At 36.9% G+C, this 19,078-nt stretch overlaps 1 protein-coding gene across 1 annotated transcript in view; it reads right to left on the reverse strand.

The window, feature by feature from the left end:
• LOC114473084 (voltage-dependent N-type calcium channel subunit alpha-1B-like) overlaps positions 1-19,078 on the reverse strand; it is a 198,151-nt gene that overhangs the window by 76,187 nt on the left and 102,886 nt on the right. The window contains 10 exon segments of the mRNA XM_028462481.1: positions 894-919; positions 921-1,010; positions 1,012-1,027; positions 2,402-2,514; positions 2,815-2,927; positions 3,003-3,224; positions 5,976-6,065; positions 8,191-8,280; positions 8,360-8,475; positions 9,303-9,406. Coding sequence (XP_028318282.1) covers positions 894-919; positions 921-1,010; positions 1,012-1,027; positions 2,402-2,514; positions 2,815-2,927; positions 3,003-3,224; positions 5,976-6,065; positions 8,191-8,280; positions 8,360-8,475; positions 9,303-9,406 — 980 coding nt within the window.

Here is a 19,078-nt window from a genome sequence, read left to right on the forward strand (position 1 = left end):
CAGCGTTCCAAAATAGTTGCAGAATAAATACAAAAATACACAAAACAACAAGAAGTACACAAATGACGCAAAAATACAATAAACGACAAGAAAAACACGCAGTGTGACTCTAAAAACACACAAAATGACAAAAAAAAACAACAAAATTATTAAAAAATACACAAGATTATAAGGAAAAAACACATAAAATGACAAGAAAAAAACACAGTGTGACTACAAATACACACAAATTGATAAAAAAAACACTCAAATTATAAAGAAAACGCTCAAAATGAAAAGAGAAAACACAGCATGACTCTACACACACAAACCATCAAAAATACATAAACTTATAAAGAAAAACACACAAAATGACAAGGAAAACACACAGTATGACTCTACAAACACACAAATCGACAAAAAATAAACAAAACACACAAAATAACAAGGAAAAAAAAAATGCACGACAAGAAAAACACACAAATAATTTCAAAAACAGACAAAATGATTCCACACAAAACAACACAAAATACATGAAATTACAAGAAAAAAATAAAATTATTTCAACATGATAAAAAACACTGACAAATGGCTCCACAAACACAAAATGATAAAAAAAAAACGCATAAAATGACAGAAATACATAAAAAGAGATGGAAAACGAATAATGAGAAACACAATATGACTATGTTTCTTGTTTTACGCTGTGGCAGTTCGTTTTCCTACCCATAATGCCGTGCGTTCTACATCACATTTGGTTAACTTCCTATGTTTGTTATGAGCCAGCAGAAGAACCATAAATCTCCGGCATGTATAAAAGAAAATAAATGCGCTTTAAGGTACTACTTGGTAATTGGACATCAGCATCCTTCTACCAGTCCTGTGTGTTTATACCATAGAATAAATGCACTCACTGTCCTCCAAAGAGCTGCATTCCCAGCCAAAGCAAAGACCACGATGAAGAGGAAGAGGAGGAAGAGCAAGCTGATGATGGATTTCATGGAGTTGAGGAGGGAAACGACGAGATTCCTTCAACGAATTCCAGTATCTGTGGGACAGAAAGCGTTTCAAAACGAAGAATATTAACAGAAAACACAATAAAAGAGCTGAGAAAAGCTGTGGAACTAATCAATGTGTCAGAGTCTGTCAATGAGTGGATTACAACTAATCCACTGACACCAAAAGATAACAGGATTCCATTGGTTTAGGCAGAAAAAATGGTAAAAATCACAGAAATCAATCATGGCAGCTCTTAAAAAAACACAAGCCTACAATCACTTATACACGACAACAATATAAGCTGTAGCACACATGGGAAAATGCACAAAAGAACTCCCAAAATATGAATGAAAAATGCATAAAACGAGAGAAAAATACTAAAAAAAATGACGAAGTGACAACAAAAATACACAAAACAACAACAAAAGTAAAAAACAAAAATGCACGGAATGCCAAAAATACATAAATGACAAATAAACAAACACAGAATGACAACAAAATACAGAAAATGGCTATAAAAAAAAACCCCACACACAAAACAACAACACAACAAGAAAGATGAACACAAACATCACATCAACAACAATACAAAACAGCTAAAAAAATAACCAGAAGAAAACACACAAAATGACCTCAAAACACACACAAAGTGACTCCAAAGATACAAATATTGACAGAAAATGCACAAAATGACGGAAAAATATAAAAAAATGAGTCCAGACATACAAAGTGACAACAAAAATACATAAAATGACTCAAAAAACACACAATAGAATAACAAAAAGAAAAAAAAACAACAACACAAAGAACAAAAAATACATAAAAAATGAACTCCAAATACACATAATGGCTAAAAAAAAAAAACGCACACAAAACAATATCAAAAATGTACATAACCACAAAAAACACACAAAATGACAGAAAAATACAATACAACAAAGTATAAAAACAGAAAATACACAAAATAACCTCAAAAACACACAAAATGACTCCAAAGATACAAATATTGACAAGAAAATGCATAAATTGACAGAAAAAATATTAAGAAATTACTCCAAAGTGACAACAGAAATACACAAAATGGCCTCAAAAACACACAAAAAGACAAAAAAAGTACAGAACAAGTACAAAAAAAGTACAGAACAAAAAAAAAACACACAAAATGAGTCAAAATACACATATTGGCTAGAAAAACCCATACAGAACAATATCAAAAAAACAAAATAAACACAAAAACACACTATATGACAAAAAATACACACAATGAAAACAAAAATACAAAAAATGACTGAAAAATACACAAACTGCTGGAGTCACTTTGTGTATTTTCAGTCACACTGTAAATCAAAGTCAAATCAAGGATAAAACATTCATTTTCAGAACACAAAGATGATATTTCTGTAGGTGAATAAATCAAACTGACTTGGTGACTTTAAATATCCTGAGCAGTCTGAGCGCTCTGAGCACGCTGATCCCAAACGATGCTCCAGGTTTAATCATGTCCCAGATCACCTCAAAGATGCTCCCAACGATCACCTGGAGAATGGATCAGAAACAAGACAACATGTGTTCACGTCTAGTAGGGATGTCCTTATCGGATCGTAGCATCACGTGGGAAAATCTACCTAAACATTCATTTTAAAAGCATCATAAAAGTACTTTCCTGAACAATTTTATCAGGAAATCACACACACTATTTTTATTTTGCACCCACACATAAACCCCTTGATAACACTACAGAGTACAGTAAAACAGACTTCTGAAGGCCCCTCCCTGCCTTGGCCCCTGGGTGCTCACTACCTTTAACTGACTCCCACACCTTTGTGTTTAACTCACCCCGAAATCAAAGCAGTTAAATGATGAGTGGAAGTAGTTTCTGGCTCCCAGGCCGTACATCTTCAGCGTCATCTCACTCAGAAACAAACCCAGGAAAACCAACTCTGCTGCGTCTGATGGTCACAGAACATACAGTGAAAGGTTTGATTTGTGCGTGTGTCTCAGGGTGCTGTAGCTCCGCCTCTTACACAGAGCTGTGGTGAGCCAATCAGGTTGGTCGTAGTGGACGATGGCCACACACAGCGTGTTGAGTCCGACCAGACACAGAACGATCCAGTAGAAGCTCTGAGCTTTCACCATCCGACGGATGAAGAAACGCGTCCTCTTTTCCTTACGACGAAAGTAGGTGGAGCTATCCATCTTTCCTATGCTTTTCACACTGGCACGCCCAAACGGAGAACTGGGCGGAGCTTCAAGGAGGAGAGGAGACAGAAAATAGTAGAGTTAGAGATCAATTAATGGGATTCCTAATCATCAATATCAGGAAATGTGAAATGTATTATTATTTTCCTTATACTTTGTCATCAATACATTAAGTAATAGTGACGTATTTCCTGTAGAGCAGGGGTTCTCAACCTTTGGGGTCAGGACCCAATCTGGGGTTACGAGACATTGGGAGGGGGTCGCCAGATGCCTTCAAGAAACAAAGAATACTTTCTGAAAAATGTGAGCCCATTTTTGCTTTTTTTTTTTTTTTTTCTACCCTTTCTTTGCAACGACACAAAACTTCTATATTTTTGCTTTTTTATGCATTTTTGCTACTTCTTCCCATTTCTGCCACTTCTCATCAAATGTCAATGCTTTTTCTCTACGTTTTTTCCACTTTCAAGAATTTTTCAGCACCTATAAACCCTTTCCACTACTTCTTCCACCTAAAGTTACATACGTTGACCCATTATTGTCACTTTTAATCTCTTTTCACCATATTTCATGCTTATTTTTTGACAATTTAACCACATTCACAATTCGTTATGCTCATTGTTTGCCAGTTTAAACTAATTGTTCCCACTTCTGAAATTACTAATTACTCCCTCCCCCCCATTTCTGCAACTTTTTAGCCAATATTGACACTTTGAACCCTTTTTAGCACTTTTTCGTCTGTTTTTGGCAACTTTAATTTGCAACTATTTCTGTGTTTTTTTAAATCTTTTCACCACTGTTAGTCACTTTAAACCCATTTTTATTTCTGATTAAATCAAGGATTTACATCTTTAAGATGAAATATATACTATGGCACAATTAATAATGAACTTTCTGGATAACAGTGGATATTATTCAGATGAATAAATAAATGTGTTTATCACAGATTCATAGAACAATAGACCATCATTTTTACTGACTTTATGGATGGACCCCAAAAATCTCTCCCCTTTATTCCCCTTATAGATTGGTCCTGTCTCCACATGAATGTTCTTCATGTTCATGTCTGTGTTCAACCACCCTTCAGCTACAGTGGGGGTCCCTGGTCTCTGGAACCTTTATTTTGGGGGTCGTGGGCTGAAAAGGTTGAGAATCAACCTTTCTTGTCTTGTGAACCCCTTGAGATTTTTTGTCATAACCATGAAGTCCCCCCTCACTCATACTGTTCATGATTCACAACAACAACTGAATATTCAACGCAAGTCATTTTATTTCATCTTCTTAACTTGAACAATTTTTTTCAGGCTTTATCTTCTTATTTTACTCAAATTAAACATAAAATGATGTTGCTTTCAAGGCAATAAAATACTAAATCTAATAAATATTATAGTAAACGTTTGTGTAATTGAATACTGTATTATAACATACCTACATTATATTGTGATTATAACTCGTATTAACGACAAATCACTAAAGTTGACCTTAGAACAAAACCTCGCCATCATAAAATACACTAAGAAGTCACTATCAATCAAATAAATACAACACAAATATTAAAACCTGCCTGTGTTATACTATAAAGTGTTATGACATTGGTATCCCAAAAGGAGCTTCTTTAAAAACAGGCATTTAAACTTTAAAAACCAGTCATAAACAGACTTGTGAAATGACCGAGAATATTTCTATTACTCTTGGAAAGAAATTCTTATTTTCCACGTAACCCCTGCAATGGTGCTCAAGGACCCCTAGGGGTAACGCGTACCCTGTTGAGAACAAGCTGATGTAGAGCAAGCAAGCTTTCTGACCAACGGGTTAAGGTTACCCGTCTAAGTTATGTGCGTTCATGCACCCGACTCACATATATCTTGTGGATTTCATTTTCTGTGGATCCTAATGTGGATGATAAATTACGTCACAAATGCACACTACATTAGTGCAAAATGCCGTTAAACACAACAAGATGTAGAAAAAGACAAACACACGATAAAGGAACTAAATCAGGTCAAGTTCATCTCTCTTTACTTTGCTGTCACATGCTTTTTGCACAGAAATGAAATGTTTAGGTTTTTCATCATCATCTATTCGTGTTTAAACGGCGGTTGACATCCAATGTTCTGAAGCATTACTGCCCCCACTGGTCAAAACTAGAAATGCAGGCTGTAATAATAAGTGATGTAATGTTTATTTCTTTCATTCTTTATTAGCACATACTCAACGAAACACAGCAAACAAAAAACATAAACCAAATAACAAACAAAAAATGAATAGAATCCAGGAATAAACCCCACAAATGTCAATGTGATTCGGGTGCGCGACCTTGTGACAGTAACTCTACAGATGTGTCCTCATGCAGATGTGCAGAAAGCCAGGTAATAATCCCATTGGTTTCAACCCGGTAGGAAGCAGGGCTACGATTGGCCGAAACAAAACTAAAGTGCTTATATTTGACCTTCCTTTACAGAATTCAAGATAAAGTGAATTAATTAACTTTTAATAATAACAGCCCTAACGCCACCCACAAGAGTAGGAATTATTATTTAAAATGTTATTTCCACCTTTTAAAATCCTCAATAAAAAGGTTAATGAGTCTGTATTTGCTCTCAGCACAAAGTGGGAAACGATGACATAAAGATCAGACGGACGGAGGATGAGAACGAGAGCTGGTTTAGTTTATTGTAGAGGACGAGCTTTGACAGGCGCGCCTTTATTGTAAAGGTTCGACAGTGTGAGCGAGCAGCACGCAAAATGTCAGAGGTCGCCTCCTGCTGGGCTGCAGATGTAAAAGGAGGGAAATGATTTACCAACAGAGGAGATGTCAGCGAAAGGGTCCTCCCCCTCCTCGGCTCCGATCAGGGTCGTTTTTCCCCTTCTTCACTTGCCTCGTTTCAGGGACTGGAAGGAGGAAAAATAATCCATACATGCATGAATTTACACAGAAATTAGTGTCACCGTGCTGAGTAAGCTGGATTATAAGGAGTGTTTTAGGAGCGTTGGTCTAATAGGAAACTATGAATAGAAGGAATACATCACGTCTTTCATTTACACATTTGTTCTTTTTGTCAGAATTCAACCTTGGAATGAAACAGCTGAAAGAAACAGCAGAATGTCTACAGCTGATGATGGATGGATGGATGGATGGATAACTGGATGGATGATCAATAAGTGATAGATAGATGGATGGATGGATGGATAAATGGATAGATAAATGGATGGCTGGATGGATGGATGGATGGATAAATGGATAGATAAATGGATGGCTGGATGGATGGATAAATAAGTGATAGATGGATGGATGGATAAATGAATGGATGGATACGTTATAGATAGATGGATGGATGGATAGATGGATAACTGGATGGATGATCAATAAGTGATAGATAGATGGATGGAAGATGGATGAATGGATGGATGTATGGATGGATAAAATAAGTGATAGATGGATGGATGGATGATATAATGGGATAGATAAATGGATGGCTGGATGGATGGATAAGTTATAGATGGATGGATGGATTGATAGATAAATAGAAATATGGATGAATGAATGGATGGATGGATGGATGGATAAGTTATAGATAGATGGATGGATGGATAGATGGATGGATGGATGATAAATGGATAGATAAATGGATGGCTGGATGGATGGATAGATGGATGGATGGATAGATGGATGGATGGGTAGATGGATGGATAGATGGATGGATGGGTGGATGGATGAATTGATGGATTGACAAGTGATAGATGGATGGATGAATGGGTGGATAGATAGATAGAAATATAGATAAGTAATAGATAGATACTGCATTAATGAATAGATAGTGATAGATAGATGTATAGATAGATAGATGTATAGATGGATTTTAGAATTATATAATATTATAATGGATGATAGATGTATAGATGTATAGATAGATAGATAGATGTATAGATAGATAGATGTATAAATGTATAGATAGATAGATGTATAGATAACTTCTTAGTGACTTGTGTTCAGTCTGTTTCTGTTTCCAAAGTTCTGTCGTGTTTAAAGCCAAACACTTTTATTTTGGCGGGTGTCCTGGAGTCTTCCCATTTAAAGGAGTTGTTAGTCATCCTGTTGGTTTTTCTCCATCTTTGAACGTCACTCACATCATGAGTTTGAGTAAACTCTACGTATGTGCTACACATGTGGGTGGAGCAGCCATTTTAAAAGTCTTCTAATAGTAGGAGCAACTGTTGACTTTATTAAAAACCATGATAAAGCTCTTATTAAGTCAGTGATCTTCAACATGTGACTCTTATGTCTTACATTTAATGATCATTCCTCCAGAAAACCTTAAAATAGGGAAACTTTTTAAACCCTTTTTCTTGGCCACTTTAGAAACTTCCTTTGTCCCATTTTTGCCCCTTTTCCAAATAATTTGACACTTTAGTTTTTTCAGATTTCAGTTTTGCCAATAAATATCCCCGTTTCCTAATTTTTGTCTATTTTCGCAAGTTTTTTTTGACACTTTTATCCAATTTTTGTCCTTTCTTTAACTATTTTTTAATACTTTTCATCTAAATATACCTTTTGCCGAATAAATATCACCTGTTTCCCTACATTTTGCCTCTTTTTCTGCCACATTTTTGCTCTTTTTCACTATAGTTTGCCACATTTTGCTGATTTAAGCTACCTTTTGCCACTACATACCACCTGTTTCCTCTTTTTTGCAAAAAAGATAATGTTTGCCACTCCCAATTGTTTTTGACCCATTTGAGTCCATTTTCACTCTTTTCTTGCCATGTTTTTGCCACTTTTGGACCATTTTTTGCCACCTGTTATTCATTCTTTTTCACTTGACTTACATTTTACTCATCTTAGTTCTTTGTGAAATAACTGGCTATGATTGGTGTGATCACCATTCAATCAATGTAACTGGATCAATATTTCTATAAAAAGTGAGGGGGGTGAATTTGAGTTTTTATGAAAGTCTGGGCCTCGCATCCCCCCACATCCCCCAGGGGTGAGACACGCCTGGTCATCTCTGTCCCTACCAGGGAGGTTCTGCTTCCTCTTGTACCAGGCGGCGTCCAGTGGGGTTTTCTCCTCTGCGATCTCGTCCTCCTCCTCCAGCAGCACCTCCTCTGCAGCACAAAGCACAGCAGGGAGTTGAGGACATTTCTGCTGACTCATCGCTCAGTGGCTCAATGGACGGTATCAAACCTGCTTTACAGATCCACTCCAAGTATCCAGTGAGCTCTCGCTCTATCTGCTGCTGCCGCCGAAGCTTCAGGAACTCCTGCCTCTTCTCCACTCGCTCTCTCTCCTTAGCAAACTCTCTGTTCAGACAATTTAGGACTAGCATCAGCAACATTCTTTATATTAGCCATCAATGATGTATAATACAACAAAAATACTCTACGACAGACATGAGATAAGGCCTCGGTCTAATTTAGCGCGGAAAATAACTCCAAAAATCCACAAAATTAAAGACAAATACATAAAATTGCAAACAAATACAAAAAACAACAGCAAAAGTACACAACAGTATTTAAAAAATGCTTTTTCTATAAGACTACAAATATACCAAAAACAACTGAAGTAATTACAAAATGACAACAAAAACACACAAAATTAGAACAAAACACAAAAATATCATTCCAAAAAACATATTTACCTTAAAAACACACAAAACTACAAAAAATGCACAAAATGACAACAAAAACACACAAAATTAGAACAAATATACAAAAAAATTACTCCAAAATCAACAAAACAAAATACAAAAAATGGTTACAAAAAAACATTCACCTTAAAAAACACACAAAACAACAAAAAATAATAACAAAAACACACAAAATGACTTCAAAATACACAAAAAGGCTCCAAGAACACACAAAATGTCCGTAAAAACACACAAAACAGCACAAAACTGGCAACAAAATCAACAAAACACACACATTGATGTGATAAATGAAAACAAAACAGCAGCAAAAACCCTTCGTTCGTTCCGGTGTTAATGCTCAGATTGGTAATTATTCTAAATGCTGACATGAAAGTTGATCATGTGACCCTCAGATCAAACAATGAGCTGTGACGAAAGTTGCTCATCTCTGCTCTTCAATCATCTTCATACAAAGTCATGTGATCTAATGAACAAACTCACCCTGAGAGGACGCCGAGCACCAGGTTGAGCATGAAGAAGGAGCCGATGATGATGAGGGGGATGAAGTAGAGCCAGTTCCACGTGTTCCCCACCACGTCGTTCGTCTGCAAAAACAAACGTGAAAGTAAAATGTAAACGTTTAATGTAACGTTAAATGTAAACGTTAAAGAGTGTGAAAGGATCCACAGGCGGAGTTTCATTCATTCATTAATGCAAACTGAAAATCAAAGACATTAGGAGGATTCTGTCTCTAAAATACACTCATGTTGTCAAATTCTGCTTGTTTAACCCCAAACTAAAACAAAATAAGATAATAATAATAATAATAATAATAATAATAATAATAATAATAATAATACCAAGAAAACCGCCATAGGAAATGTAATGTTAATTCAAATTGAAAAAATCTGAAATATCGTTTTTTTCTGCCGCCATGCGCAGCTTGTTGCGTTCGCAGGTTTGGGGGGTTTGGGGGGTATGGGGGGTATGGGGGGTATGGGGGGTGGCTGAATCAGCAAAGCTGGAGATGAACACAGTGAAGCTTTCACTGACTGATGAACATCCACAGCAGTGTAGACACAGTGTGGGGCTGTCAGAGAATAAAATAAATGACCCTGCCTTCATTTTCTCATCATCTCCACACTTCATCTTAACGTCTTCTTCTGCAATCTCTTCGCATCCTTCTCCCCATCGCTGGTCAAAATGTTCCAGGCATGAATATTTTATGAATATCTTTTCATCTTCTCTTCGTATTTGAAAACAGCTCAGCTCTACAAATCTTATCAAACAGGTTGGCGACTAAGCGTTTTGTAGAGAAACAAGAGGACATGGTGTCAAAAACTGTAAAGGTTGAAGAAATGAAGACATTTTACTCTTAGATTGTGTTTAGGGACACAGAGCAATGAATAAAAATGACCTAAACACACACTTTTTTACACATCTAACATCTAACGTCTTTGTTCACTGTGTGCAGCAAGGTGCCATGTCAAAGATGCAAATGAGGTGCACGTGTTCGAATAATGTCCAGGTCCTCAGCTGTGAGAAAATGACTTGTCGCCATTGCTCTGCATCAGCAGTTACTGCTGCAAAAAATAAGTTTCACTGATTGATTGATAAGTCAAAAGTTTTCATTCCTAAGACCATTGGTTGGAAGAACGCGAATGGCACAAACAATACCATTAAAACGCGCAAAATCTAAATAGTATTCCCTAAATACAATTCATACATACATATAATTTTAAAAATTAATAAATTCTAGATGTAGTCAGTATTCTTTCATAGCCGTTCAGTGACCAGTGCTGTCTGTGTTTCTATTACCCTTGGAAATGCGCAAAATCCAAATAGTGCGATAAAAACTGGTAATGGAAACATCTGGATTTCTAAAAAACACCCAAATATTGCTAAAAAGTTTTTACGCTTTCATGAGGAGGTTTTTCAGACGTTTCGAAATTGAAATACATTTCACAAAAGCCTAAAACTACCTTCAGTGGAAACACATTCAATGCGCAGTGAAAGTTTGTTGAAAATGTAGTAATATCGCTTTTACTTTACAAAACAGTGTAATAGAAACATAGTTACTGTTGCATGAATAAAGTTTCATTAAGTAATTGATTGGTTGAAATTTTGATTCCTGAGACTAAAGTCAGGCATACACTGTGTGATGCCTGACTTTCGACTTGCGCGACTATTTTGTGGGATCGTGCGAGTCTCTGCTAGATCGTGTGTCGTGCATCGTGTAGAATACATGGGGTCACAAGAAGCGATGAACACCTCACGACCAGCTCCCGATCAGCAATCGTAGGTCGTAAGGATTTCAAACATGTTTGAAATCCATTCGCTCCTCGTGAGGGTATCGCACAGTTGAAGCAGTGCCACCACGGAGCGTCTTACCGTAAACGCTCGCCCTGCGCATGCGCGAACACCGTAGGACCGCTGTAAAATTGACGGACTGTCGTGCCCATGTGTGTCCAGACATCTCCTGGTCCATCACGTCGCCGTCTTTTCTTTTTGCTGAGATTTGCGAGCGTCTCTCCACTTCCGGGTTTTTCTTCTTTGTCTGTTTTAATGGTGACGCTTCAGTGTTCTTCTTCTTCTTCTTCTTCTTCTTCTAATTTGTACGTTGCATTTCCGGAAACAAGACCCCGACGTGTCGTGTATGAACGTACAGCGTGAGCAGTGTCGGTCCGTACAGTGTGAGAATATGAATCATGAGCTGCGCACATTCGGGCTCTGCGTCTGAGTCGCACAGTTTGAGCTGGAGCTGAGTGCAACGATGGAAAAAATCTCACAGTGTATCCCAGCCTTAAGAGGATGGTTGGTTGGAAGAACGCTGAATGGCGCAAACAACAGCTGCGTTACCATTAAAACGCGCAAAATCCAAATAGTGCGATAATGGATAATGCTGGTAATGGAAACACCTGGATTTCTAAAAAAAAAAACATCCAAATATTGCTAAAAAGTTTTTACGCTTTCATGGTTTTTCAGATGTTGCGAAATTGAAATACATATCAGAAAAGCCTAAAACTCCCTTCATTGGAAACACATTCAATGTGCAGTTATAGTTTGTTGAAAATGTTGTAAAATCGCTTTCGTAAGTAAGCATACGAAATGGAGTAATGGAAACATAGTTCCAACGCTGCATAGTTAGAACGCTGAATGGCTGCGTTTCGATTACCCTTGGAAATCTGCAAAACATAAATAACGCAATAAAAACTGAATTTCGAGAAAACTCTCAAATATCGCTAAAAAGTTTTTAGACTTTCATGCAATAATGAAATGTATTCCAAAAGCGCAATGCAAACACTTTTTCCTCAATTACAATTCACTTCACATGACCACTTCACTCTGAGAAAACATGGCGTGGTACGTGTGGACAGAAATCGAGATCGAGAAATGTATTAAAATGAAATTATTACTCCCACTGTAGGTGTGAAACAACAAAGGAATGCAGAGTGTTATAAGGAGGTTTGGAGCGTTCATCTTTCTGCAGCAAAGGATGAGATTTCACGGAAGTTACGAGGCTCCAAAACAACCTTCAATGGAAACATGTTCAAAACACAATTATTATTTCTCCTCATTTCAGAAATATTGCTTTTATTTTGCCAAAAACGAATGGAAAAAGCCAATGATCACCACGTTGTCATCCCATGAGAAAAGCCCCTTTTGCTTCCGATTAGCTGCTAATGTGTGATTAGCAAATTAGGCTACGTGTGCTTTTGTAAAATTTACAATATATATGGTTAATACCTAAAGTAGGAAGACCTTTCAACATTCAAACATAGCTATTATTGACAAAAATGTCTTATAAATTGCATCCCTGAAATTCACATCTGCTAGCTTAAGTATCCTAGCATTACCACTTTGCTAAGTAAGGAAACAGGTTGGACAATGAGTGGTTAGCATTGAAATAGCATCTTAGTTTTTCCTCAAAGGAACAGTAAATAAAACTATGTCGAGAAAAGGATAAAAGCTAAAAGGATAATGTCTATAACAACCAATGGCTAAATGTAAAAAAAAATAAAATAAAATGCGAGGTAGCCATGAAGGCTAGATCTGTCACACAGCAATTACAGAACGTCGAATTATCTAAAAAAAAAAAAAAAAACATGGCTGAGCGAGAAAACGATAACGTTTGTTAGATTAAAAATAGGATTATTCAAAAACACATTTCTGCAACAAGGCATTCAAAGTATTTCATATAAGGCATTGATTAAACTACGACACAGGGCGCAAAAACAGTAAGAAAAGAGGCATCGAAAATTGTGAAAAGTTAAAACAAATCATTTAAAATCAAAAAGAAATAACATGAATACTGCCTGTAATGAAATTTATTGAGTCAAGGTTTTTTGGCATTAAAAATGCTTGTAATAAATGTTTTACCACTGATTCTGGAAGTGATCAGGGTTGATTTTTCCCCCAACTTTACTACGTCGTACAAGAGCATATTGTTGCAGCAGATGTTTCATATTTATGTGTATGATACCTCGAATATTATTACATAAATGATCAATGCTAATATTAATTAATTCATTCATTCAGAGAGAGAGAGAGAGAGAGAGAGAGAGAGAGGGCATGGAGAAGGAAATGCAGAGACCTAAAGGCATCATGGAAGGACATCCATCACTATCGTACGTCATGTCAGGGCGGAGAATGTGATCCAATATTCCATCAAACATGACGCCGCTGGCACCAAAACACCAACACACAAGCTTTCTTTGCTCGGTTAAATTTATCTCAGTGCGCGTAGCATGATGTACGTTTCATCACTTAACTGATGTGTCAAGTAAACACAGACGTGAACATTGAAGAACAGTCATGTGGAGACAGGGTCATCTATAAGGGGGAATAACGTCCATCCATAAAGTCAGTAAAATGATGGTCCATCCTTCTATGAATCATTTAGGGCAGGGGTCCCCAATCCTGGTCCTCAAGGGCCACTATCCAGCATGTTTTAGATGTTTCCCTCTTCCAACACACCTGATTGAAATGATTAACTCATCATCAAGCTCTGCAGAAGCCTGATAACAATCCTGTTCATTTAAATCAGGTGTGTTGGAAGAGGGAAACATCTAAAACATGCTGGATAGTGGCCCTTGAGGACCAGGATTGGGGACCCCTGATTTAGGGCGACCGTGGCTCAGGTGGTAGAGGGTCATCTTCTGATCGAGAGGTTGGAGGTTCGATCCCAGTACCTGACTATGTGTCGAAGTGTCCTTGGGCAAGACACTGAACCCTAAGTTGCTCCCAGTGGTTGACTAGCGCCTTGCATGGCAGTCCTGTCCCACTGGTGTGTGAATGTGAGAGTGATTGGGTGAATGAGCTGATATGTAAAGCGCTTTGGGACTGTTTCAGTGTGGTTATAAAGCGCTATATAAAATCAAGTCCATTTATCATTTATCTGAATATTATTTTTTGGGCCATAGTATATAGTCATCTTAAAGATGTAAATCCTTGTTTCAATCGGAAATGAAATGAGTTAAAAATGACCAAAAATGGTGGAAAAGGTGAAGAAATGGGATTTTAAAAATCACAGAAATGGGTTAAAAGTTGTAAATTAAAGTGGCCAAAAAGACAGAAAAAGTGGTTCAAAGCAAGAAATTATATTGGGAAAAATAAGCATTAAATATGGTGAAAAGCGGTTAAACATATGTGGCATTAGGTGGCCCAAATGGGGTCCTGACCCCAATGTTGAGAACACCTGCACTAGGGGGCAGATCCAGCTTCTCATCCAACAACGTCCGCAACACGAAACATCAAAACTCTTGAAACGTTAACGTTTCTCATGAGGTCGTACAAACTGTTCTCAACTAAACATCTGCCCCACACTGCCCCTACAGGTAACAGGAAGTACTGCTTCATTTAGTTCAGGGGTGTCAAACTCATTTTAGTTCCAGGGCCACACCTCAAGTGGGCCAGACCAAAAAAAAAATCATGTTTTTGTGAAGGAAAAAGCACAAATTCAAACAAAATCAAGAATGTTAAGCAATTTGTCAAAATTCCTTGACTTTGCAACTAATTCTCTCGAAATTTGCAATTCTGTGGAATAACATGCGATAAGTTTCCAGCTTTTTAAAAATAAATGCGAATTATTATCACTGTAAATAATGTAGTATTACAACCCCTGTCGTATTTTATCTACAACTTATATCGTCATTTACTTAAAGTTTGTTTTTGCTGTAATTTCTACTTTGAACAAAATCATCCTGCGGGCCGGACCAGATGATCTGGTGGGCCGAACTTGGCCCGTGGGCCTTGAGTTTGAGATATGTGATTTAGTTGGTCAGCTTTCTGAAAACCTGCCATGAATATATAGAAAATAAAAGCCCTACAGAAGCAGAGAAAACGGACAATAATAAAGATGCATTCAGGGACCAAAGAAGCATGTCTTTAAAGATAATCACTCTCCTTTCTTTTTAAGGATAAACACTTTTCGATCCTTTAATTAATCTCACTCTTTTCAAAACCTCCAGGCAATGACAAAAACCTGTAATTTGCTGCTGTGCTAAAGTTGACTCTGTGTTTATCAAAAATGACCCACAGATGTCACAAAGAAGTGCCAATAAACACGTAAATGGAAGCAATTACGGACCTTTTATGTCAGATTTTGTCCAGAGCTGAGTTTAAACCCTAATTCTCTCCCAGTGTTAAAAATACACTTAATTACAAACATTAACACTGTAGAATAAAAACCTGCTTTATTCCAACTCTTTGTAAGTTTTTGGCTATTTTATGTCTTAGAATCTGTCATTATTTTAACACCTTCAACAATTTGTCGATCGTTGTGTGATAAGAAACTCTTTTTTTTCATGCATTTGATGTAAATAAAGTAGCACTAAAGACAGATAAACCAGACAGATTATGTACACAACACTGACAATCAAAAACAAAACAGAAAGTAAATGAAAACCAAAATAAATGTATTATTTATATATTAGGATCCTCATTAGCCACTTCCTGGTGTCCGTAGAGAAATACAAAATATACATTTACACAAAAATAAACAAAGTCCTGGACTTAAAAACACACAACAGTTATCAACATTATTATCACGTAATGTACATTCATATAAAAATATGGCCTGGTGTTTCTAACAGGCAGGATATTACAATCCCATTAATAAAATAAGAATCAAATGATCTCAGGCTTTATGAAAACATAATTAAATCACAAAGACTTCACTCTGGAACAGCTTTAAATGAATGTCTAACCTATTCATTTTCATGGAGCGATTTATTCAACAGAATAAACTTTGTTTTTTTCCATCAGAACTATTTGCTTGGGAAGCAGATTCCATCCATACGTTCCCCTGACGTCACTCAACACACACATATTTCCAATATTTTAGGAAATCTTGTGGGCTGTGCAAACAATTTCAACCTTTATCCTTGAGTTTTAAAGAAGGTGTCGATTTGTACGGTTGCTGTACGCACAACCCCCCCCCCCCCCCCCCCGTGCTATCGGCATGTTTAACGAAGTACACACATGTAGCATCTTAGGGTTAGGTTTAGCCTTAGTCACGTGACCTAAACTGACCAATGACTGACCTATCACATGACCTAAACTGACACGGCAACCGTACGGATAGCCACTGCCAATTTTAAACCAAACTCAAGTGATGGAAAATCTAAATCCTTGATTACGTTGTCATTTGTTGAATTTAGGGCTTTTATTGATCATTAAAAAGTAGAATTTATTTCACTCAAATAACTTTATTATTTAAGTTCTAAAACATGTGATTGCACATTTTACATTATTTCTATGAGTTTTGAAAAAGAATAGTTAATTTTTTACTACTTTTTTGAATAAAGGTTAATAACTGGTTTTTACCAGTTGACCTTGTATAAATTCATTAGGATGTAAAACGCGCAGTCATGGATTAAAATCCCATTCTTTTCCCCTTTATCCTGTGAAAACCCTGTTTGTACGACTGTTTAAACATTTCCAGATTTACTGTAATCCACTAATCTATATTTTCACTCTACAAACAGAAATATACAACCCATCTATTGTTCCCACCAGTGCAGCTTTTCATTTAAACTCCACTTTCACGACTAAAAACTGCAGCCAGGCCTTCTCGTCCAACACCAGTGCCTGACCCCATAAAGGCTCTACGTCAGCGATTCTTAACTGTTTGGGTTTCGTGAGCCACGACTCAAGGTAAGAAAAACTTCAACTTCAATACCAATAAATGAAAATATGGAGCAATATTCATAATATTGACTAAAAAAAAATGCCATTTTTAATCTCCAAAATATAAATTAACAAGTTGTAAAACTGAATTTCTGCAAAAGCAAAAAAGGATTCTTTAAGTTTTTTTTTTTTTTTTTTTTGGCTTTGACCCAGTGAAAATAAGTCTGTGGCTTAATTTTGGGTCTCAACCTGCAAGTTGAGAACCTCTTTGTCCCAATACTTTTGTCCATATTGAGAGCCAGGAGGTGCTGGTGTTTCTGGGGATTTATGAGTAATAATTTGCATTGAAGATAATTAATTCATTCTTCAAGTTTACATACTTGGGAGCTCTTATTGTGAAAAGCGGAGGGAAGTTTGTTCAAAGCGTCTGCGTTTCTTTACCTGTTGCTCCTGCAGGACGCTGCACTCATTAGAAAGTAGAGATACGGAAGAGGATTAGGGACAATTTTAATGGAGAAAATATGTTTGGGGCAAATCAAGGCTAAAATCGTAATGTCCAGAATAAAGTAGAAATTTTGAAAATGAACTCAAAATACAACATTGTGATAACAGGTCAAAGGTTTGCAAATAAATTCTAATCTAAGGAAGCAAACTTAATTTAATTTTCAAAATTTCATCTTTAATCTCTACATTTCGAAGTTATTCAATCTTGATTTGCCAAAATTATTTTCGCCATCAAAATGATCCCTAATCCACTTCCGTATGAAGTAGCGTTTCCAGGAATAAGATGTGTTATTCAAACCAAAGGTGAAAGTAATGCATTACAAGTACTAATGTTACTGTAATTAAGTTGCTTTTATGGGCACTTGCACATTTTTGGAGTATATTTATAAATCAATAATTGTACTTATACTTAAGTATGTTTATTTGTTACATTTCTAAACCCAACCGTTACTGAGTAAATTGATATTATGTAAGAACCTTGTTTTGTTTTGTTGTAATGGAGTAGGTACTGTATGTACTGTAGAAGCTTTGCTTCAATCTATAAGAAGAAAGAATTAGACGACTGAGTGTTGTTTGTTCTGTTCTGTTCTGTAGACTGCCAAAATAAAATTTTGATTCAAATTCCAGTTATTTTCTCAGTTTTAGATTTAATAAATGTAGCTATACTTAGAGCCTGACCATTTTTTTTTATGTTGAATTGAATTTATTGATGTTATTTTATTTAAAACAGAATAGTTCATTTTGAAAAACCTTTTATTTTATACAGATGTCTTTGTGGAAAATTAATTATGATCCAATTGTGCAAGATTTGCTCAATTTACTGTATGCAAGGGAACCGTGGCAAGATGTATTACCAAAATAAATGTGGGGGTGAAAGTAACTACTTTAGCTACTTTTTATTTGTACTTGAGTATTTTATGTATGACTTACTTGTACTTGAGTAGAATTCAGTAACAGCACTTCTAGGATAGGTATATCAGTACTCTTTACACTTCACACTGTTTGATTCTGATGTGAGATGTTTCTCATTTTTAAGAGAATGAATGGTTTTATCCTCACTATGCAGACAGAAACCAGCAGCACCATCACAGCTAGAGCTCCTGAACCATCGCTGTCACCACTGAGGAATAACGCAGCCGACAGCAGAGCATCGTTACGCTACCTCAGATGCTGCCAGCACGCCACACGACTCCAGGGTGGTGAAGTTATGAGAAAGTGCGGAGGAGTGAGGAGGAAGGAGAGGAGAGGAGAGGAGAGGATGGCCATAGGTGCTTCGCCATCATCATCAATCTGTGAGGTTAACGCTGGGTTACGGTGAAGTGCACGATATGCAAGAACCAACCCCCCCCCCCCCACACACACACATCACTGTGGTGCTGTGTTCTCATAATGTACCACACCTCCCCCTCCCCCACAGAGTAGATATCAGAGGTTACATGTCATGTCTGCACGCTTCACTGCGTTCACACAAATGCACCGATGGCTACGCTGTGTCTCAGTATCTGTCAAAGGTTACGTGCACTATTCTATAGAACGGTGGTTCTCAACCTTTTCAGCCCATTCCAAGGTTCCAGAGACCAGGGACCCCCACTGCAGCTGAAGGTTGAACACAGACATGAACATTTAAGAACAGTCGTGTGTAG

This window comes from Gouania willdenowi, chromosome 12, assembly GCF_900634775.1.
Source record: "Gouania willdenowi chromosome 12, fGouWil2.1, whole genome shotgun sequence".
NCBI classification, from domain to species: Eukaryota; Metazoa; Chordata; class Actinopteri; order Blenniiformes; family Gobiesocidae; genus Gouania; species Gouania willdenowi.